This window comes from Manduca sexta, chromosome 28 (assembly GCF_014839805.1).
Source record: "Manduca sexta isolate Smith_Timp_Sample1 chromosome 28, JHU_Msex_v1.0, whole genome shotgun sequence".
Classification (NCBI taxonomy): domain Eukaryota; kingdom Metazoa; phylum Arthropoda; class Insecta; order Lepidoptera; family Sphingidae; genus Manduca; species Manduca sexta.
In genome coordinates this window covers 6459723-6484543 of record NC_051142.1, presented here as the reverse complement: position 1 = coordinate 6484543, position 24821 = coordinate 6459723, and the positions used below count along the sequence as shown (strand labels likewise).

Genomic DNA, 24821 nt, shown 5'->3' with positions numbered 1-24821 from the left:
ACATTCGTAAGTAAATATTCCTGCACGACGGTTTTGGAAAGGTGAAATAATCGTAAAACTGCGGTTTCCGTGGCACGCGCCCGCGGTTACGAAACGATTTTGGACTTTATGTAAACAAACAAAGACTTGTAAGTTGTAGCGCTTCTATTTTCTAAACAATTTAATTGAATTCCAAAAGTATCGACGGCTTTGCAAATAAAAAATGATACGTACATATTTAATATGCAGTTTAACTTACGTATCCTCTCAAAGCGTTCGCGTATGAACTATCAGAACAATGAAATATGACATATTTCCATTTAAAAGACGGTATCGCTGTTCAACAGATCTGTGTGCAGACCCTGGAATAAACGGGTGTAAAGATCCCATGACAATTACAATAAGTTGTCATTTAAATTTACATTATACCTTAACGTGAAATAACATAAATTTACATTAATACAAATCCTAAGCAAGCCTACAAAGGACTGTTTAACATAAAAGAGGAGGTGTAAGCCTTTGATCGGAATTTGTGATTTCTGTAGAAATTGTCAGTACGTACTATGCTAGCTGTGTATTATTTACAAGCCAAACCAGTTCCAGTGGCCGTATGTGGGCGTGCAAACCGATGCAGTCCTCCGCAATGCAACACTGGAATAAATTTCAATACAAAACCCCTTTTACATGAGTAAAGTGAACTTACATTATATTGGACACTGACTGATTAATTATCTATTAGATTAGATTTTTATTATAATAGGATTTAAGTTGAAGTACTCGTGCTTATTATGAACACCGATAAAACTAAAAACATTCCTTTATTTACGGTTTTCTTGGGTAATATTTCAACAGTAGGTATTCATTTACAGAGTCTCATTATATCAGTCCTTTCATTTGATACCAAAAATAAAGTTAATAATATGAATTATAATGTGCGTCTCCCACGCTTCGAGGCCGACCCTCGAAATGTTTTCTGTAATTTCCTTCGCGTCTATTATACTGCTAAAACAAAATAAAAATGCGGCGACAAATATTCTGAACGCTTGTGTTTTACGACTTGGTGTTTAGCGTGCTCTTGTCCCGGCGATCATAATAACTTAATTTTTTATCGTTAGAACACGTATGTGAGTTTACAGCGCTTTAGTATCGACTTAAAATAGCTGAAGTTAAACGTAAGAACTCAATCAAACACGTAAAGTTGAATAATTCTAAATTTTCTCGTTATGAATAATATTTCCAATACAATAAAGTACATTTACAGTGGTATTAACATGCAGATGTGTCCGAACTTTGGGCCTGACTATAAATGAAACTGATATATTATGTTTGTTTCGTTTGGACGGCCCGGGCGGATTGGGGAGGTCTCCCCTAAAGATTCTGCGCCCCCGTCTGCCGGCACAACAATAGTTCACACGAAATAATCGATAACACCCGTAGCAGAAAGATCGAAATACACGGCCCTCGGAACGAATGCGCGTGCACTGTTTCGGACATTTTAGAATTATTATTCTATAATACTGGCCACTCCATTTACATTTAAACCTTTGTTTATGGATGCGAAAGCATTTTATACGCTATAGCTATTAGCAATACAAATAGCATAATCTTTCTATGTTTATTACATCCGATAACAATATTATCTTGATAAGTTTACTACTCTTATTCTGAATATAATATTAAATTCTTCGAGATCTTTACGAGCGTAAGATATTTATCCAGCAATCCAATAATTACCGCGATTTACATAATGTGAAATAATTATTAAACACATTAACGTTTAAATGTGATATATAATGCTTCATAAGTAATAACACTTCCATAGATAACGCTTATTGAATATGATTGAAAGCTCCGATGATTGCTGTAAGTTCGTAATATAATGGGGTCGTCGATTTAATAAGCTGTCAGTGATAAGAAAACGCGGCCATTTGCGATCCAATGTGTAATTAATGTTTAAAATCTTTGAATTGCATGTAATTTTTTACAAGAAAGGTTTTCGGGTCTTTTATTTTGCGCGACCCCTTTCGAGAGCGGTAGGTACTTCATGCTTTCCGAGAACCTATTGAGGAACGGTATTGTTCTCAAGATTTAAAATTACACATTTATTATGTATGCTTCAACTTTCACGTATGTTGTGTGTTTCGACTATATTAGGTATCGTGGTGGCTACAGATAAGACTTTCGCTGATCGTTTTTATTTTTTACTGCTTTAGAGCGCGCTTACTAAGAATGACAATTAATAATTCGATGTCTTTCTCAAACATTTTATCAGACTGTCGCAGATGCACCGCTGACGAGATAAAACCGCATTTTTACAAGTAAACTTTTTAAATGTCACCAAAAGGGCCTTTAGGGAACTCGTGATAAATCTGACTTAACGTCATGAGTCCGCGAGTTACGCCCCAGGTACGCGTGCCAGTGCTAATCAAAATGTATAGCACTCGAGGGCTGTTTCGACGTGGTCACAGTTGTGTTGATTTTCTAGTGTATTTTTAGATGTTAGTTAATATTTTTCGACTGTAGACATAGACGGATGGTGAGGAGTTGTAAAAATATTTTGATTAAATTAATTTGCCTTTGAAATTAAATAAGTATTTATTTTAAGTAAAATACATATTACAACCAACAATGGTAGATTTAAAAAGACGCATTAAGGAAAGAAAGTAGATATGAAGGAATTTAAACCGTACACATTGTGGTTGCTTTATAAATATCGTTTCGTTAGAAAAATATGAAACAACTATTCGCATTTTTATTTCTTCTCCACATACATTTGATCTAGAATTTAATAATATTCGGCATTTTTTACCACAGTTTAGACACTAACCATTGATACCTATGTTTCAAAATTATTTTTATATCTATAGTAATTTATAATGTATTCTTACCAAAACCCAGCAAAATCAATGTATTTTATGTATTTAAACGTTTAAAAGAATGCCTTTATATTTAACCCTTGTTTTACTTCTTACGTCGTTCAATAAATCAACAAAATTGATGAAGGCGTGTTCGTCTTATCGAATCGTTAAGACACTGAACGGCTTTCAAATAAATTATTGTATAATATAGTATATTATTAAGTATATGTGTTTATCCCTAAATAATAAAACAAAACAGATTGCGATGTATAAATAACATTAATAATTCCTTTACTTTCTATTGCAATAAAAACAGTTACCGAGGAAGTTACATAAGTACGATAAATATAAATAAATAAAAATGTTGAGCAGTAAAATTGTCAAATCATTTTGCAGCCGAGGGTGGAGCGAGTATATGATTTCATAAAATTGTTGATAGTCCCATTCAATTAGTAACCATTCTGATTTTTTTTTGCAATATTGTAGGTAATTAAGAGGATTCGAGGTTGTGAACTGAAGTTGTTTTTTAATTTTTACAATTTCGTGCCGCTTGAATGAGTTTTAAGTATTTTCTATAGACGAGTAATAATAATACTAAATTGTGTTTACATTGGATGCAACAGAACAATGCCCTACTTATTGAAAAGTAGACCAAAGATTTTGTACAATAATATAACATAATAATACATTATGACCTATTTTAATATTCGATCTACTTACATAATATTATCACATTAAAATATTCACTATGCTTGATAGAACGTTTTGATATAATAAATAATTAACTATATATGTACGTATAAAGAACAAGCGTCACTTCACTATTATAAATTTAGCATAAGCAAAATAGGTATTACAATAAGAGATAGTTTTGATATTAGTTACAATAGTTTAGAACTTATTCAGCTTAAAATAACATTGTTTAGTACCAAATTTATGGCATTAATTTTCACAGAGAAAATATTTCTCATCGTAATTTCACATTACACCAAGGAATTCATTTTCAATTTAATAAAAGCCTAATATCGACGTTGAAAGGTTTTGCTGCGTAATGTGGAGATTAATAGCATATTCGAAACGCTCGGAAACGGCTGCCTCATCCAGATTAGCTTCTGGGGAATAACTGTTTACACTAAGATAATGCTTATGACAATACACAAAAGATATTATTTATCACGCCCTTAAAGTTAAATATAATAGGCATGTCAGGCAATGTATAATTAGTCATGTAGCAGTATGATAGTGAGCTGGAATTTGTCTAGGATATAAGGAAAAAGATTCCACAGTTGTAGAAACTGATAGGGATATTTTTGACGATAGGTAAAATCTAGTATCAGTCAGTCATGATGTTACAGATTATGTTGATTATAATTATAGCAATGAGGAAGTATTTATACTTACTAAGCTTTTTTTTCAAAGATTAATTCCAAAGATTATTCGCATTTGTTAATAGCTGATCTTTTTTCAAAATCTGTCTGTTGCAAGTTTTAGACCGCACCTTTCTTGACGTGATGAGTCAGTGTGTTGAGTGAGCAGCTAAGAATGTGGCATTTCTGGCATCATTAACTAACACAAACAGGATAATTTATAAAAAAATAAACACCAGTGAACCCGCTTATGTCCTATGAATTGTAATCAAAATGCCTCTCAGTGTCCCCGCACCCCATTGTGTCTATAGCAATGTAGAGGGGCTTAATTAATTTGCTTTTATGTACACCAACACGTATCCGTTGAATCACCGCAAGGATAAAACATTTTTGCACCTTTTATTAACGATGGAACAGGATTTATCTTTTACCGTTCTGAACAGGTAAATGCCACAGGAGTTTTAAAGGTATATTTTTTTAGCCTGCGATTACTTTGATGGATACAGCGTTGTACAACAGTTTTAGAAGGAAAGTGTTTGTAAATCATTTATGTTTGAATTATTGGTATAAACAAATAATGTCTTGTCTTGGTTTCTTTCTAAATGTGCGCGATTTCCTCAGGGAGAGCTGTACGGAAATTGTTTCGGTTTGCACTGATTAATAGTGTTTCTCGTGAAAGTTCTTAGTGCAGCTTGTATTTTACATAAAAAGGTTAATCAAAAAATAAATAATCAATTTATTATTTTCATTTCATTTATATTTACATTGAAATAAGTAACATTAAAAACCTTGACAATGTTTTAAATGATTAGCAATGTCCCTTGGTCTGACGACTTTATTAATTGGAATGGCTTTATGATACATAAATCTAGCTGTATAAAATAACTTATAAAAATGATAATAGGGTATAGCAACTATTAAACGTCAAGAGATGTTTATGATGGCTCTCTTGAGCGCGTATAAGCCTGAAAGCAAAATCAGGTTTCAAATAAAAAGACTAGCATATTTATTATGCACTATTTTTAAAAATCGGCTGCATTCATTGACCTGGAAGATATCGGTTTGCGGCGTATAATATATTGAACAATATCTTTGTAGCTCCAGATAAAATTTCCCAACATACGTTTAAAATTCATTATTGTGCCGGCAAATGGGATTTCTGGAGCGATTACAAGAAATACACACGACTACGAATATTATGATTATATGCAATTTCCATTACGTTAAAGTTTATACGAATAATTTTAAATTAAAAAGCATATTTTATTCTAAACAAGAAATGAAATATTTCATTCGTCATCAAAATGCTTAGAAAAGTGAAAGCATCAGATGACTCAAAATAGTCAAACGGACAATAACATTAAACTATCAGATACTTTCATAGAATCGCTTGTTATCTCATGAAATAAGAGCCGATAGTCGTAATGCATAAATCTGTCGTCAGTACGCCGCAGTTACCTTGACTTGACTTATTTATTGCTTAAATTTCTGGATCTGAGAACCTTAAAGCCGATCAAATGGTCGTTGTGGAGAAAATAGTGATTCATAGAATTTCTTGGTGTAAGCATAATCTGTAGATATGCTTTGTTGGATGTCTACTGTGGATTTTATGATTTATAGGACAAAGTATAGGCGGAGAAGGTGGGTGGTCCATGACTTCACGTTAAGAGTTTATATTAAAAATATTTGTACAAATTATTTCAAACACAAACACCATGTTTTATGAAGCTATATGATTTAATTATAATGTGGACCATCCAGATTTATGGAGTAACTAACCTTACTTGGGTTATTTACCATGTCTGGACTCAAACCTTGCTAACATTTATATTTCATTTCGCTTCGTATACAAGGAATAACAAATCAATTTGGTACTTATAACAACTTACTGTCACCTTGAGATTTAGCAATTCGAATAAGTACTTAATCTACAGTTGACTTGGCTATTATAAATACAGTTCAATGACTTTAATGTTATGTTCCTTTATTATCTCTATACTCAAATCTGTAGCTGCCACGTTTCAACCTACATAATAAAATGTATTCAAGATTTTCGAGAAATACTGATTGTTGTTAAACGTAAATAAAATTATGACTGCTTATTTATATTTATATAACACAAGAATTCATATATTTATAATGATTTTTTTCACACTGTCCTCTTCTACGAATGCATAATAAAGGTAATAATAAAAAGGTATGTCTCGAATAACACATGAACTACCATTGAAATATTTTACAAAGTGAACAAATGCATAAATTAACATAAATCTCGTGGTTTGTGTACGAGGCTGGCTTCTGCGAAAAGCAATTCGCTTGTTGGTGCCAGTACTGCTAAAACAAAGGAGCTCACACCATTTTATTAAGCCCGAACATGATCTATATGTTGTTGCTTGTTACCTTATACCATATCGGACGTTGGTCTTGTGAGGTAAAAAAATTAATACTTAGTTCCTTTATCGTGTTTCTTTAATATAACATTTAATGTCGCAGTTATGTCTATCTATTCTAAACAGAAAGCATTTTCTGTGAAAATACTTATGGTTTTGTCAGGTCCCTTTAATTTTGCAAAAACCAATGCATATGATAATATAAAAGTGGGTAGATAATGTATATATACTATTAATATTTTCGTCTCTGATAAGGATTTAAATTTTTTTTCGTAATACAATATAATATTGTTATCACAGCTGACGTCTGTCTGAAATTTCAAGCTAAACACAATTCACTTCTCGCTTAACTTACTAGTTTAAGCCGTCTACAACAAGAACTAAATTATTTGCCTAATTGTTTACATCGCATAAATTCTATCGACGCGATTCATATTTAAATCCAGTGACTGTAAACTATTTAAGCCAAAAGCGATATTCTAAGAAGGAGCAGGGGCCACAAAACCCGTTTAAATTAACGTTCGGTGCAATGCATCAGCCGTCGGTGGATCTAGATTTATCCTCACGGACGACATTTGACATCTCACGAGCGAACCGTTCCTTTTACGCGATTTGTCCATTGTCATTATGTGCCGTGGGTGTTATGTCTTTACTGGTGGCACCATAATGTCTGTTAATAAAGGGATATCTACTAAAGTTCGATAGCAAACATTTGGATTGTGAAGCCAGACGAAATAAAATATTACAGCTGTCCTTTTCTAATCAGTAAACACGCATTTAGTAATATGGAATTATTTATGAAATAATATTGTGTACGTTAAGTATAATTATTTATATTCTCCAATTCCATAATATAACATGTAACCTGATCACCAATAAAGCTGCTAGACTTGACAGCAGTCGTGTTTGTATCTATTAAAAAAATGGAACGAACATATTGTGTCCTGATAAATCCAGACGAATGGTGTTCTCACGTAGGCACTATAGTTGACGGGTTTGACTTCGGCCCGCTCTCATGAATTATTTACTTCCTTTATAGAAACTTACCGGTATAGAGCATATTCTTGTTCACAGAAATGTTTTGATAGTCTTTCTGTGTCACTAAATTTACTCTTAATTCCACATAATGTATTTGAACTACCAGATATACCAAAAAAATACTTCAATAAATGAGACTGTTAAATTTCATGTCAGATACCCATATTGTAAACATACAAATTAATTTCAAACGAATTGGGGAGAATAGTTATAGGTGCTAAACTTAGAAACAAAAGAGCTATTGAATATCCTGTAATAACCGTAAAGATAATAATAGATTGTCATAATAGAGAACAATCGTCATATAAAAGTTCATTTGACAGAAGGTCATTAAGGGCAAACAATGAGCCACTGATGCACGACAAGTCTTGACGTGTTACAATGAACTTAAATATTCCATATTTCCTTTTAGAGGCCGACATCGTGACAAAATATATGGTAATGCTACTCAAATAGGCAAAGGTCTGCTTTCGTTTGTAGTGTATTATTCGATAACATTTGTGACAAAGTGGTTTTAGTAGTGACACAAATTGCGAGATAAATAGTTAGTAGTTATATAATTTACTTTATATTAGAGGTATAAGGTATTATTAAGTAGCAGTTTATGTTGAAACGGCTTTAAATTGGAAATTCACTGACACTGCTGCTTATACATTGCATATTACTGCATTACATAAAATCTTATAAGTGACTCTTGAAGCAAAATGATATTCAAAAAAAATTATAACAGGCAAAACTCTGCTAAGAAATTCTCCAAAACCCTTAAATGTGTAGTTCAATTTTGTTTGAATCTTTTAAGTTTGCAACTTACCAAAAATCAGGATCTCGTATTTGTAAAATTTTAATCTTCCACTGACACTAAGCCCAAAAATCAACTGCATACCATTATAGCTAATCGTACATGACCGGTTTCAGAATACAACACGATGCAATACAAACCAATTCCGAATGAAATATCTTTTGACAAATAAACTTATCGGGTTCCATACGAGTGGAAACAGAGCAAGTTCAGTGAGTGAATGTCCACGCTTCACGGTCCACCGAGCAGCCACTGCACCTCTGTGATCATTTCGATAATAACGCACTTTAAAACCATAGCCGCATTTACATTTAGTTAGACTAACAATACCGCATTTGCAATAGCTTTGCCTACACATTTGGTACAAATGGAAACGTAACTTTTATTAGGAAATACTATTATGGTTAATTCGGACCCTTCCACTTTTAATTTTGAATTATACTCTTGTTAAATGAACCACTGCTAAACAAAAAAACAATATCGCCTTTCGTTCACGCGTTAGAAGGGTTTAAATTTAAAACAAAAGCGTTATTATAGTAAGGTTAGTGAACTTTGAACTCCTTCAATCGTCTGGTAATTAGACCTTTTTCTCCATTGTCCTTAGTTAGGACGAGGAGACAATAAGTAATCGTTATGTCCCCTCACCCTGTTCTACCATTATCTAAATTGTTGATTGTTGATATCAATTTCGTTAAGATTGTGATAAAAAACTAAGTTATAATTTCCTTAACATCAATAATTTGAAAACCGCGTACATGTAATAAAAGGGTACAAACTAAACAAAGCTTAATGCAAATTAATAAAGCAAGAACGCAGAGCGTTTATTCGCTTGCATTGTTAAACTATAATTGAATAAATTTTGCTTTAATATCAAACATGCTTACGTACATAAAATGTGCTTAAAGTGTTTGTTATTTAAGAGCCACAGGTATGCTTAATGAATAAAATATTTTGAGTGTAGCCACAAAATATTTCACGAAGTGGTCAGTGAGGTATGGCAGTTTAACCGATTTGACCTTTGAAATTCCTGCTTCGCTCGGAGCTCGGAACGTTGGCATTTGGGAACTTTGGTTCTGCACGTAATAGGTGGTTAGCGGTGACGGTAAATTCAATCGATACATTCCAAATTGTATCTCCAGGCGAAGGAAGTTATCGAGGAATCCTACTTTCAATTCTAAGAACTTATTCGTATTATATTCTATCATGTCATACAAAGATGACGCACAAAGCAAAACCTAGCTACGGTACAAAACTTAGTTATGAATGCAACTCAAAATTATGGGTCATAATATAGCTACGAGCATTCGAAAAAGATGATATAAGCTTCACATTACAATGTCAACATAGTTTTTAAAGTAACTTAGCTTTCTGTCTTTAATACTGGCTGTGAAGAATGTTAGGGTTGGATAGAAATTAAAATCATTATCTTGAGCGTCGTCACTTAAAAATCTCACGTAGACAATAAAAATCCAGTGCCATAATGAAAACTCTGAAACGTTCACGTAATGTCACAGTGTTGAATAAGTGAATTAAAATAATGGGTAACACCAATTCTGGGCATGGCCATCATCGGCAGAACAGCAAGAGTCGAAAATGCAGGAGTCTGCCCACGTCACCTGAAGTACGAAGGTAGGTTATGGTTGCAAATGGTAATATACGATTTTATAGCCTTAGCGTGGAATTACACGAGGGTCGTGAAATTATTCATTAAAATCCTTCGCAATGCAGCATTTACAAAGCATTAAGCGTCTTTATTTAGAAATAGGTATAGGTTATAATTCGTATCGATTATTGTTCCGCATAGGTAATTTTACGAAAGTTTGCATAGTAGACATGATACCATCTGCATATTTATATGCTGTAAGTATATCAAATATAATACTTACTTTGGTATTGTCGTTAAAACAGGGTGACGTCTCGTCTAATATTAAATTATAAACATTATTCTATTTGAACCGACGAAATACCGCCTTCGTAGTCTAGCTCTTCATCAAATTATAAAATGTAACATCATTTTCTTTAAAGTTGTTTTTATTCCATCTTGTTAATATTCCGTAGCGTTTGCTTTAATGCTGAGGATCTAAAAGTGCTTCTTACGCTCACATGCGTTCAGTTTCAGAGCAAAAAGGTGCATTGGAAAGCTTCATCTTTGTTTTCTTTAGTCTGTGTTCTTCGTTACAAAATCAACGCGACTAAAAATAAATTGCTGTCTGATTTAGGTAACGTTCATTAGATCTTTTACAGCGTGCATTTCATCAATATCGTAAAAGTGAATCGCGAGTGATCTTTGATCTCACTCGATATGTAGAGGTGCGTGGACAATAAAGGGCGCACACTGCACGTACAGGGTTTTGTCTTTATACGGAGATATTGATCGTTTAGAAAGGTTTATGTGAGCTAAACTGTCGTTAAGTTTATAGGTGTTTATGTTATCTAAGTTTATCAACAGCAATTTAACTTTAAATCATTTAAATTATGATACAAAAACAAAATTAACAATATAATTAATTCAATTAGCTCTTTTTCTATCGTGCCTTTTATTGCAATAATATTATTTTTGAGTTGCGATCTTTTAATTTCATACAACTAAAGTCTTTGTCAAACGATTTTTTTTATTTTGTAGCTTTTGAGCATTTTTTAGAATACGGATTATCCGATATTTTTGACTAAAACTAGAAGTTTTATTTTATTCTTATTTTCATCGTTTTTATTCTAATGTACTTTGCAACATAATATTCAGAGTAAAAACTTGTAAAAAAAATACTTGTAGACATTCTTGACTATGCAAGAGCTCTTTGATCCTGCTGAGGTAAAACAAACGTCATTCTGAGGCGTCCACAAAATAGGTGAAATGGCGCATGGCATGCGGGCCAGCCTGGGTAGGCGACAGTCTCCATTTCCGAACGGAACGACCCGCCCGGACCCATCGGAAGTCGGTGTCACGTGCGATACTGACGCTCGATTTCGTAAATTTGCTTTTAACTAAGACAAATATAATATGCTTTAATTCGCAGTAGTTATTTTTGGTTTTCGTATTTTTTTTTTGTATAATTTTTGTAAAACAAAAGACCAAATCTCATTACGATATTATAAACGATGGTGGTGTAATACTCAAACATAACAGTTTAAATGTATAATTTATTTATTTATTAAAATGGGTGCCTAGTATATTTATTATAGCGAAGACTAATGTATTTGTACTAAAATCGGGTCATATTACATATTCGTCAACCTATTTCAGTAAATTCCTAAATAGCGCAGGTGCTGAAATGCTGAAAACGACAATAAAACTAGGGCAAACTGTAAAGCCGATATGCCAATGAAAATCAATATATATTTAAGCACTGAGGAACTGCCGTTTTGAATCGAAACATTGGCTGAACGACCCATTTACAAAAGTAATAGCTTAGTAGTTACTCTGTAGATAGATACAACTCTTTATGTGCATTGCGTGAGTGAGTTTAAACGCTATATTTATGTCGTATTATTACACTGACTATATTCTAGATTAGTCAGCCATTAAGAGTTACACAAATTAAAACTTCAAAACGCTTTTACATATTTCTTTGAATCAAAATAAGTATAGTTTATAATACCTTTGAAAACAATTGTTTAATAAAGTCACAAAATTTTAAAGGCGATTTGACATGTTGAATTAGTTCAGCTACTTTTGTGGCTGAATGTGCTTACAATGTTACAGAGAAATTTCTAAATACCTACTACACTTCTCCATATTTCTGAAATTTTGAAACGTCTATAGATAAATATTCTAGAATATATTCAGATTTGTTTTCATAGGTTCTAGCAAGTTGCAGGTAAATAGATGGTAGACAGTCCGGATTTCTCTCAATGAATTCAGAATCTCTTTTGAATTTTATACTTTTTACTGCAACTTCACAACGTGAACTAAAATTAAAATCATGGGGACCTTTCGTTTAAAAACAATGGACGATTGTTACTGTCCCAGGACGCAGCGAGCAAATTAAAATACTCGTACTGCAAATATTAAAACTGGGATTCACGTAATTATTAATATCAAAATCACATCTCAACCAAACTATGACAATAATAAAAAATGTAAAACAAATATGAAGCAAGGAAAATAAATTATCAGTGGTCAATTCTTAATACAGCCATGGTATGATGTAATGTCCAACGTTACTAATTTATCAATTAACTTTATTTCAACTTATTAGAGCCCATAGTTCTAACAATTGTGACGTTTATATTCTTTGAAAGCGCGTTTTCTATCGAACGTTAAATGTAAAAGTGGTCAACTAACTATTAATGATCGGGGCGCACGTTCCTTAACCTCGATCACTCGACCTGCTCGTTTAAATTTAGACACAATTCTCTGTGCATACTAAAAACAGGCAACTGCATCGTTATTGTCACTTGCTGATGCATTTTTAAAGATTTATGGAAATTGTATTATTACTTCTGTTTACGTCTTGTTAAGTTGTAGATTTTAAAAAATATGTTTTATGCTTATAAATAAAATGATATCTATGTTTTTGTACAGGCATTTTAATTTCTATTCATCGATTGATGAAATGAGAATATTGGTCGTAAATTATGACATCACTTTTCAAGTTACTGAGATCATAGCAATAGTTACTCAAAAGGACGTATCGTATGTCCTTTACGCAAGGAATCTAGGTACGCCTGTATATATTGGATCTTTCGACATATGTCTTCATCGACATATCGGCGGTATTAACTGGTTTTTAGTTATCAATAGGAAGAAAAAGGAGGAGTCTTGTTTTGATATAAAAAATACATTTTGTTATTTTCAGTTTTTTTGTTTATTAGTGTAAATAGTAAGTCGGATAATACCTTACCTATTATTATGAGATTAAATTAATTATAACATTTTTGTCATAAAATTACCTAGGTCTAAAAATTTTAAATGCATACATAAATAAAACAAAGTAGATAGCTAAATGTTAATAATAACCTATAACACACCAACTACCTATGCGGGATATAAAGAAGGTATCTAGACAAGCAATATGAGTACTTGAAAATCAAATACTTACACTGAAGCAATAATTAACCATTCAATAATTTTGTATACACCCAAACCCAAACCCAAACCCAAACCTAAACCCAAACCCAAACCCAAACCCAAACCCAAACCCAAACCCAAACCCAAACCCAAACCTAATAATACCGATAATACCAGAATAGGGCCCCGTTACCCAAACCTCCCTACGCGTGTCAAGCGATAGGCGAGACATGCGCGGGCGCAGTCGACAGATGTTCATTGTTTAGATATCGCCCTCATTATACATCGGACAAAGCCCGACACTTGTGGTGAAACGAAAACAATATTTGTTATATTGTCGCGAAGAGATGAGCGTTCCCACACTTGGCAAATGTTCGCATATTTGGAAAACATTAGAAAATTATCATTAATACAATGTAGGTATAAAAAAATAGATAAAAAGTGGAAACTTCTTCTTATACTTAATTATGTATCACAAAAAATATTAACCGTGGCACTGAAGTACTTACCAGTTTAAAAATTGACAGAATATTGTATTTATTTCTTATAAAAAAGCATCATTACGAACAAAAAGAGAAATCGACTGTCTAGACAGCAGACAAATAATTAAGATGTATTAACTTCTGGAGAACTTTACAAAAGGAGACAGAGACAATTTGTTTCAATTAGTTCAAGATTTATCAATACCAAAATAGACGTGCGACATCTAGCGGCAGATAGCGACAACGTTAAAAATAGTTTCGGTACTACATTTCACTGTTATTTCTTTCAATACATAAAATTCCCTGATCATGTAAAAATATATAATATTTATTTATAACACATAAAATCAAACTTAAACTAATTAAATGGATATATTTACAAATTCCAGTTGGCTTCCTATCATTGGTAAATTTATCATGCGATTTTACCTACCGCAACAGCAATATTCCGCCTTATTTACCGAGTATAACCAAGTAAAAGCTTCCTAGATTTGAGTTTATTATGAAATCGTGACCCACGACTACCGGGCTGCTGTCTAAATGGGCTTACCGTGTTTCTTATTCGTCCACTACCGACTCGATTGTCTTCATTGCGCTGATTTATTCAGCTAAAGGATTCCAGCATTTCTTGTGATGAAGTTAAATTCTAAAATGCTACTTTCTGCTTATTTACTATGAAAGATGGATGGCATGACCTAATGGATGGCATGACCTAAATGTTGTCTTGATTGTTTTTTGATCAAAGATAGATCTAGGTAACCCAGTTATGTCTTCACGAATTCTTTTAAATAATTCCATAATCAAAGGCTGTAGAAAAAATATAGATTTGTCCATCAAACATACGAAACCCTTCGGTTCCTTTCGTTGTTAATTAATTAACTTTGCGCTTAATTAACAAACGTGTCTGCCACGTATCTAACAAGATATTGTCCAATTTCATTTCACATCGAGTTTCAAAGGTTAGCATTTCGAAAGTCGTACTAACTTCAATTTCGAAAATGCGAAACTTGTTTGGTATATTTAGCGAAGATAATTAAAATCAAGTACTTTAGGTCACATTATACGTACTCATGATCATTTTTAACAACTTATTATGTCCATATATCTATTTTTATTGATTAATACATTTATGATCGTAAAGGTAAAGCAAAACAGTATTTATAAATGTAGTACTGTAAGAGTTAATAATATTTAACCAATTTGATATCCAATTAACTTGTCGTAAATACACTGGCTGTTTATCTTTATTTAACACTTATTACTTGAATTCCGCTAATTACAAAACTCGTTTGCTGAGCAAAGGTCAGATAGTATTTAATGGAAATCTTAATTCTCTATTGGGAAAACTCAGATATTTAGTTTAGTAATGAGTGAAAAGAGTTACCTAGAGACAGAGGTCGCGGGTTCGATCCCGCCTCTAGAGCACATACCTCTGGCTATTACGTGAGGTTTTATAGCACATTGCTCACTTTAATCGTAAGGAAAAAAATAGAGGAATCCTGTATATCTGAAAGTTACTTATGTAGACCTTAAAGGTATACAAGAGGTACTAATTCTCATTAGGCCCGTGGGGAGGGCGAGTCAGAATGCCAAATAATTATTAGAAGACGCCTGTAAACTGAGGACAGTAAGTAAAACGCAGCTAGTTTTAATATCTTTTATTTTTATTTACCAAAGGAAACGTCTTCTTGTTCTTATTTGCCTTATCAAATCTAACAAGCAGTTAGTTGATACTTTTTACTAGAAGCAAGAACCTTAAATGGTATTAGTTAGTATTTATCTAAAATGAATGTAATGACTTCCTTAAGTATTATTTATATAGCGTAAATGGAATTGTTAATTAAAAGCTTTATGAAGGAAAGCTTTGAGTCGAATAAAGAGTATTTAGCAAATATTAACTCTGAGACATTACTGGACCAAGGATTTAAATTGTTAAATCCTTATTAATGTATTTTCAGAGCTGTCATTTTGACGATTCTAATAAGAATTTAATTAAATATTCTTCTTTATTTTTTATGATTATTTACTTTTTCTATGTTTTTATATTTAGGTACTTCTATCGTTTGATATTCAAAATATGTTTACCATAATATGTTACATACCCTGATACGCACCCATAAGTATGTTTGAATGATCTGGTTTAAATTAAATTAGCATTATAAAAGTGAATACAGCAGATAAGGGCAGGTATTTTAATAATATCTTCAATATTCGTCTTAAAGAGGATGGAAACGATTCTTTTGAAGTCGACAGCTCACCTGTACGCTCCCAGGATTCGGCTCTCAATTAAAATTCTTTTGGATCAAGTATTCGGAAAATATTTGTTGAGCGCATTTTAATATTGATCTCCCCTTTGTTGATTTGTTGTCTTTGTTATGCTCGATTAGGAAACTTCTAGAGTCTTCCGTGAATGGAAAAAACCTATTCAAACTAAACAATAATATTATTGTAACTGATATTTATTATTCTGTAACATTTACTTAAGTACACATTTTTAGTATAGTTATTCGTCATTTCGTACAAAATAATGTCGAAGAAAGCTAATATATTATTAAATTTGTAAACATACAACTGTTTAATGTCAATGTTTGTCCGCAGGCAAGTGTCGGTGTTGCAGACGTCGATCCCGCTGCCGGCGTCGGCGGCGGCGGTGCGGCGCGCTCCGCCCGACAAACGACCGCTGCCCGCCACACCAGTACATGCAGGTATTTCATCTTCATTGCAACTAGATCACAGTGCCAGACGTGGGGCATCTCCCTAAATTTGGTAGATTTTAGTGCAGTCCGGAAAAATTTTGGAGAACTTTCTAGGGTAAGAAATTACAGTCAAAGTGGGAAAATCTTGTGTAATGTATTCGTTTTAAATGGAAAATAGGACTTTTGGGCGCACAATATTGTTATTGGGGTATAGGATTTTTCTCGAAATGCCTATAGGTACTTGGTTGTTTAACTAATTTTGTGGGTTATTACAAAACTGATATATTTTTTAAACGGCCTCGGCAAAGACTCCACTGCATATGATGTAAGTGGAGTTGGGTCCAGACAGGGTTAAAATCGATTGATTATCCTTCGCCAGTCGATACAAATATGCGCCGGCCTGTTGAAAATATAGGTATTGTCTGTCAATATAAAAAATTGCAAATTATAGTAAAAGTAGGTAATTTCAATACAAATAGATTGTAGATAGTTTTGAAGTAATAATATAACTGATATGCAACCTACTTATGTAGAATTAGTTTACCTACTTTACACTAATGCTATTACAATGAATTATAGAACATACATGAACTACATATACAGTGTAACACAGGACGTTATACACAGATATTAATGACTAGAGATGACTTTTTCTACACATCTTTGTTGAAACTTATTGGATGTTTTGTTTCTACTGACAGAATGATTTATAATGCAATTAATTTTATAATTAAGAAAGGTTTATTGATGATAGTTAGTGTATAGTGAACAGTCGTGTTAAAAATAGGAATTCTTACGTTATCCCTCATAACTTTTTTATTTTAATATGTAAACAAAGAAATTCAATCTGTAAATGTATTTCAGAAACACAAATACGTGTTCATACGATCTTACATTTCTGACTTCTGTTCACTACCACTTAGCGGATTGAATTAACGTGCCTTTTAGCATTCACCGCTGCACAAAGAATTCTTTGGGATGTTCGCCCGAACCCATCACTATTATTATCAAAGCTTTAACGTACAGAAAACGAGGGCATTCTTTATTGAAAAATCCTTCAATATATCAAATAAAGTTAAGTCAAAGATCAGTGCGCACGAACGCTACTCGCAAACTAAATAAAATTAATTCCGTCTTTCAAGTGGAAGAAAGGCAATTACTTTAATCAAATTATTTATTTAGCTGCAACGGAAACGGGCTCGCCATTTCATCGGTATCCCGCCTCTGCGTGAATTGAAACACATTAGACGCGTGTCGGCTTTACTTTAAGTATATCTATACACATTATAAAACAAAGTGCACTTTTCTGTTTGATTGTTATCAGTTCTCTCAAAATCTACTGAATGGATTTTTATGAAATTTGGTATGGGGATAGTTTAAGATTATAGGCAACTTCTTATCCCGAGAAAATATATAGCGGGACTTTTATCTCGGAAAAATCGTTCGCGCGGGTGAAGGCGCAAGCAAAAGCTAGTTTAGTTAAAATCTACTAAATTTATTAAATTAGAATTTTAAAAGAGGGATTTGTTAATTTTTCTCTATTAGTAATGTCTATGTATACATACTTAGTTAATATCTGTATAGTCTTTTTTACACGCAATATTCTAATAATAATATACTATTTTGGGAAAAAAAAATACTTTATGCTTCTAAACGGTAAAATTTATATAATTGTGGTATTTAAGGGATCTTTTGAGATAATCATGTTCCTAAAGTAATCGAAGATGATTCATCTTCATCCAGATAATGTAATGTCATTTATTTTATTACACGCTCACATGTAGAGAAATCCCGTCGCACACGCGATACAAGCTCTCGGTATCTCAAGACGGGCATCATCTGTTATTCTTCATTGTCCGGTACAAGTACACTCACCAGACAAACACAAGCTTTTTGTCAACATCATTAAGCGAATTTAATTTTAATTAGTTTATTTCAAAGTTGTTTGCGTCGACAAAATCAATTAAGAAATATTGATAATATTTTTTTTGAGGGCCTGTTCACAAATTTTAAGTAATTTTTATTCGACAGTAGATACACGTTTTACTACCATTAATTTGGGAGCATAGATTAGAGTGCTACTTTTTTATTTTATCGGCTTATACATTTATGTGACGAATAGCGTTTAGTCAGAAGTTGTGACAGGCTAAGCTAAGCCCAGCCTTCCAATTATACTCAAAAGTCTCTGATATCAATAAATTGATGTCATCGCAAAGTAAAGAAAGTAAAGTGAGGTCATTCCGATTGTTATGATTCTCACGGCTGAGCTATCTGCCGACTAACTCTGATATCGTATACACTAACATCGTATGCAGATGCATCTTCAGTTGACGGGCTCTGCTCATTGCGAGCACTCATTTAGCACTTTCCTGCTCGGCCGTAATAAAATGACTCCGTAACTACAGTGCCAGAGAAGCAGAAGTGAACTTAGTGACTTGCGTTTGTGAGTTTAAATTAATTAGACAGCTTTTATTGTGTTAGTTTAGTGAAATAGTTGTGTTTTAGAAGTTTTGTCCGCACTCTGGTGGGTAGCTGCGTAAGATTAGCAGATTTTATGTTCTTTTGTTTTTTTTTTTTTATTATTTCTAAACTGTGTTAAACCGTTAATCCATACAAAATGTAATAAAACTTTATTGTGTGTGTAGTCATAATAAAAATTCTACAATATTGATGGGTTTTAAACAACTATATTATTTTTTTTAATTTACATCTAACTTTACAATTAGTAATAGATATTTAAACAATTTTATCAGTTTACTTATTATTTTTTCTATAACATATACATATAACTACAAGCTATACTGAAACACAAACGAGGCTAATAAGTAAATGTCTATTAACAAACGCACGACGATAGTTTACACAGTGATGGATCGTCGTCCCGAATAAAGAACGGATGTGGCCTGTGTTGTTGATTGACAATGTTGTTTCGCGCACCACACTGAGGACGGACATCCTTCATCAGTCCTGCCAACACCTGTATACGTACAGTGCTATAGACTACAAAATACTAAACACATAAGGGAATAAAAATTAGATAAGTACTGATTAAAACTAACAGCATATTCATGGACCGTTGAGGACTTATAGACCAACTAAATATTGGGTCAGATAAATATTAAGATAGTTGCTCAAGATAAGCATCTCTAGATAAGTATTTCCTAGATATTGTAGAAAATATGTCAAAGTAATCTTAAGTTTTTTAAGTCCAGCCAATGGTGACAATTTACTCTGTAGCAATTAATAACGTTGCTTTTGCGCAGCACTAAACTATGTATTTTAATTTACTTTATATGTTATATAAATTATCCGTAACTAGCAATAGAAAATATTATGTAAATAATCAACATCAGTTTCAGTATACATAATTAATACATTAAAGGAATTAATCGAACAATATTTAGGATTAGAATATGATACTCTAAAAAAAAACAGTTTTTATCACAAATACTAAATAGTATATGTGCATATTAAATTAACAGTAAAACATACCCTTGTAACTTTCTCTTCGTCCTACCATAAACTTTATTGTCTAATTATAATTAAAACCAACAGCCAGTAAACCATAAAGTTCAATTTTAGGGCAAGAATTGGCTCATTAGCATCCCTTTATAGGGCACGTACGCACACTGACGTTTGTAAAAGTAATAAAATGACGTCACGAATTATTATTTAGTATTATGACGATCGATAAAGCTAGCCGACGTAAGGTGACCTATTGTATTTCTATAAGGTACCTCGTTTTATGAATTCATCAGAAGGGTTATAGAGTTCCGTAATTATTGGTCATGCATTGTAAGTTGTTCACAAATTTAGTAGAATTATTAGTGTGTCGCCCGCGCAACGCAGACCACCCGTGCCGTTACCGATAAAGTTTGTACTTATCTAGTAAGTGTTAGCTTAATAGTGATAATATTTGTACAGTTTGAGGTGGATCTTATGTGACAGTGATTGATTTTTACCGACTTGAAAAGAGAGGATGTTTTTAATTCGTCGTAAATGTTCATATAATCTAATGGTGATACGGTATGTATACGTCATAATGATTATATCGAATATGGATAGAGACATTCGTTTATCAAAAGTTTTTTTCCGGGATAGAGATCTTGCTTTATATTTTCCCGGTAGGTAGATAGATATAAAGGTCCCTACAGCACTCAGCAGGTATGTAGCTTCATATTAGTGAAAAAAAATTGAAATCAGTCTAGTAGTTCCTGAGATAAGCGAGTTCAAACAAAGAAACTCTTCAGATACATATTACTATAGAAGTATAGCTTCTAATGCAAAACATTAGTTGATGTCTATTCATAGAAACTTTATATTCTATTTAATTCAACATTATTATCCCAAGTTTAACTAAAACGACTCTATCCCACTAATTTGTATTTTTCGAGCCAATATTAGCTTGCATTATTTTTTAAACTGCACGCAAGTGATAGCTCCTGATAGCTATGTTTCTAACTATAAGATTAACCAGAAGTACATCATTACTCTTCAAGGCATTAGAACCCATGCCACATTAACTCAGCCCTCTACACCAGTCAGGGGTATCATCAGTACACTTGACAAGGTCACCACGGAGTGTTTGAAAAGAATTTTCTGAAAGTATTGAAATAAAGGTGGTATAAATTTTATTGCAGGTGGCAAGAGTGGTCTTTCTGCGAGTTCCAGCCGCTCCACCAGTCCATTAGGACAGGGTGCAGTCAGTTTTATACCACGTGCGCCTAATTCATCATCTGGGTATGTATCTTTAAGAAATCTAATATCTGTGTATATTTAAATATTTATATTTTAGGCAGTCTCATTTATTCCGATAAATTGTCATATTAAGGTGTTTCAGATCTTTTCGCTGGGTCTCTCTTTCTCTAGTACCATAAAAATATTTAATTTTAAGAAGGAGTTTATTGCCTTGATCTTTGACCACTATTCAATTATAATGACATTTAGATTTTTATAAAATAAATTCTAGGAACATAATATCATTGTGGTATTTGTGCCCCACAAACAACAATATACGATAGCAATTTCAATTATTTTATAGATTTATAAGCATTTAAAAGTACATAATATGCAATAACTAAGCATTTTTGTTACAGATCCCGGCCGAACTCGTCCCTCCTTGCGCCCAGTAGCAAAATACCCTCCACCGCAACACAAGGGCAACAGCATTCACAAACACCCACAGCCCAAAATGGAACACCCACAAAGCAGTCTATGCTTGACAAGTTAAAGCTATTCAATAAAGACAAAATTAGCAATGAAAAACAAAACAGCAAAAGCACTGCAGTATCAAAACGCACCAGTTCTTCCAGTGGTTTCTCATCAGCAAAGAGTGAGAGATCAGACTCCAGTTTAAGCCTTAATGAGTCTTCTAACATACCCAACACACATATCAAATCGTCTAATTTAATAGGACCTAAAACAATACGGCAACAAAGCGATACTTTATCAAAAGACAAATCTGGTAAAAATTTAAAACCTAAGTTAGTTAATTCTAAATCTCCTAGAGATTCTACAACTAACTTGAATAGGGCTAGTAGCAAAACAACTAATAATGATAAATCGAGGAATAGTCCAAAACTTCCTGCTAGGGATAAGGAATCGAAACTAGCCACACCTAAAACCATGAGTAACACAAAACTAAACCAAGTTGAAGATCAACCGAGGGGTTCCAAAACTAAAGTGGAATCGAAAATGGTAAAGCTTTCCGGTAGCCAAGTTAAGCTGAGTGAACAAAGATCCGATACTCCACAAGACTGTAAAGAAAATGTAACTCCTAATGCGAAAAATCATCAGAGTCACTCTCAAACACCATGTGGAGGACAGGGATTTGGAACTCCAAACCATACAGGAATACCTAAACCGACTGCCGCTGTCAAGGGAACTTTTAAAATATCAAAAGACGATAGACATGTTATACAGAAAAGTACAAATAGTCAATTAAGTCCTATACAAAGCAATTCTAGTTTAAATTCTACAAATAACATAAGTGCACTTCCATTCTGTAGAGAACAATCTAATTTAAGTAAGGATATAACTCAAAAGCAGACACTAGCCGTATCCCCGATGCCGGTTATGAGCACAGGGAATCAAAATCATAGTTCGCAAATGTCTGAAAGTTCACACTCCAATTCTACGCACAGTACTACAGGCCAACATTCGAACTCTAGCGATAGCAGCGTTATATACCGTCCTTCTAGCGAATCAGGTTCTGAAATGTCGAAGACTGCTAGTCACAGTGTGCCATCAAATAAACGGCTAGACATGAATACTACTTATATAAATGACGTTATAAACGAAGCAGAGATATCAGAAAAGGAGGCAGCACAAAGACGTCACGTCGATAATTCAATCCCCAAGCAATCGTTTGATCCCAATAAAACGTTAACCGAAATAAGTAGGAGGCTCGAAAGTGATAGTAGATCTAGCACACCGTCGCATTGTCGTGATAATTCTTTAGGCGAAGACGAGAATCCAATGATGAATGTTTTACCAATGAGACCGTTACTTCGCGGATACAACAGTCATTTAACCTTGCCCATGAGAACTTCAGGTTTGGCACAGAAAAATATAAGCGTTTATCCACACCACGCAAATACTGTAAAAGCAAACTTTGGACGGGAAAACATAGGTCTTCGCGATCGTATAAACTATGGGCCTGGTTTTTCGAATCCTGATTATTGTGATCTGGAAATTGCTTCGGGATACATGTCTGATGGTGATTGTTTGAGAAGAATTAATATCGGTGAGATGGAATGCGGGAGGAACAACGACATGATGGACGGCTATATGTCCGAGGGTGGTGCTTCACTCTACGGTCGTCGGATGAACTACCAGCAACCACAATTTCAACAAATGGACGAAAGGTAAGTTTAACATGGGGGTGCAAACTTAATTTAGTTTTATATTTCATGCTTAACATTAAAGCTTGGGAAACACAAAGAGGCTTACTCTCGTTGCGTAGCAGTTAAACTCAAATTAAAACGCTCCCTAAGGGCGTGAGATTCATTGCCGTAATGGGATTGAGCCGGTAATGGTTGCTCTTTTTAGGCGTTTCCAGCCAACCCGCATTGGTCACATTCTCATTTTTTATTCCTGATGGCGATTAATGTACCTTTGTTGTTATCTGAGTGAAATCGAAACTATTATTTATAAATTACTTATTAGTACTACATTTATTGATAATGAAGGCATTGGTGTAACTTACGTATCACGCGACATTTTTTTTTTATTAATTAATAGTTAGGTATCCAAATGTAAACTACTTCGATATCCACCTTAATGAATATTTTTATTTTGCGTGAAAATTTATTAATTTATTGCTATAATGTAAAAAAATATATTATGATTAGAAATCTTAATGATTTTGAGATTTTGTTTGAAATTAAATTATTAAGTATTTTTTTTGTGTTCAACCATAATTGTGTTGAGATTATATTTTATAATATATTACCTATTCATATTTAATTAATGTTGTGAGATTGTTCCCTCATCTTATACACGTAAGTAGCGTACTCGCCAGTAAATCCATTTTCCAATAGCATTGGCTCAACCTCTCACGAGCCACAAGTGGTCGGCCCGCCTTATATCCTTCTCCATAATGTAACGATGTTCTAGAGTATAAATCCTCCATCTATATCTTGTCTAATCGATTGGTTAAACCTCTTAAGATCTTCTTAGGATAGGCTTTATTTTAGAGCACGTTTTTGTGAGTAGGGACTATTTTTAAAGTTGCTATGTTTACATATTCGTATAGAGCAAAACATTATATTCTAATTATGAAATCATTATAATAAATTACTCAAAGTAGGAAATAAACATCAACTCCCAAAGACAGTACAGAGGGGTGGATGTAGAGTCTGTAGTGAAATGTTATCGCTTCACACACGCCGGGTTCATTCGCATCGCGTAATTCACGCGTCATTCGGGTTTTTACGAGTTACACGTGACTCTCGGTTTTCGCGTGTCGCAGGAGCAAACAGTTCCGCGTCATTTAGCATACATTCGTGGCTATTGGTCTGAACAAAGCGTTTGTTAATACATATTCGAACCCTGGTTCTCAATGTACGGCCGACAATCTTCTAGTGAGGACTCGCACAGCGCACTCACACTGTCGCAACACCAGGGGAGAGGGCGGGCGGCCAAAATCGATACTCCTACGTCTCACACCGCTCTCGCCCCGCACGACCCCTCTGCCCGCCGCC

General features: G+C 33.5%; 1 protein-coding gene across 9 annotated transcripts in view; it reads left to right on the top strand.

Annotated features, from left to right (window-relative positions):
- Positions 1-24821, top strand: part of LOC115441861 (protein sickie) — a 181183-nt gene that overhangs the window by 95557 nt on the left and 60805 nt on the right. For 8 of the 9 annotated variants that reach the window (XM_037444928.1, XM_037444929.1, XM_037444927.1 and 5 more), the window contains 3 exons: positions 16520-16626; positions 21258-21357; positions 21714-23483. In XM_037444928.1, the coding sequence (XP_037300825.1) occupies positions 16520-16626; positions 21258-21357; positions 21714-23483 (1977 nt within the window). Of the gene's footprint in view, positions 1-9842; positions 10061-16519; positions 16627-21257; positions 21358-21713; positions 23484-24821 lie in introns of those variants that run through there. The other variant, XM_037444931.1, reaches the window with a different exon arrangement.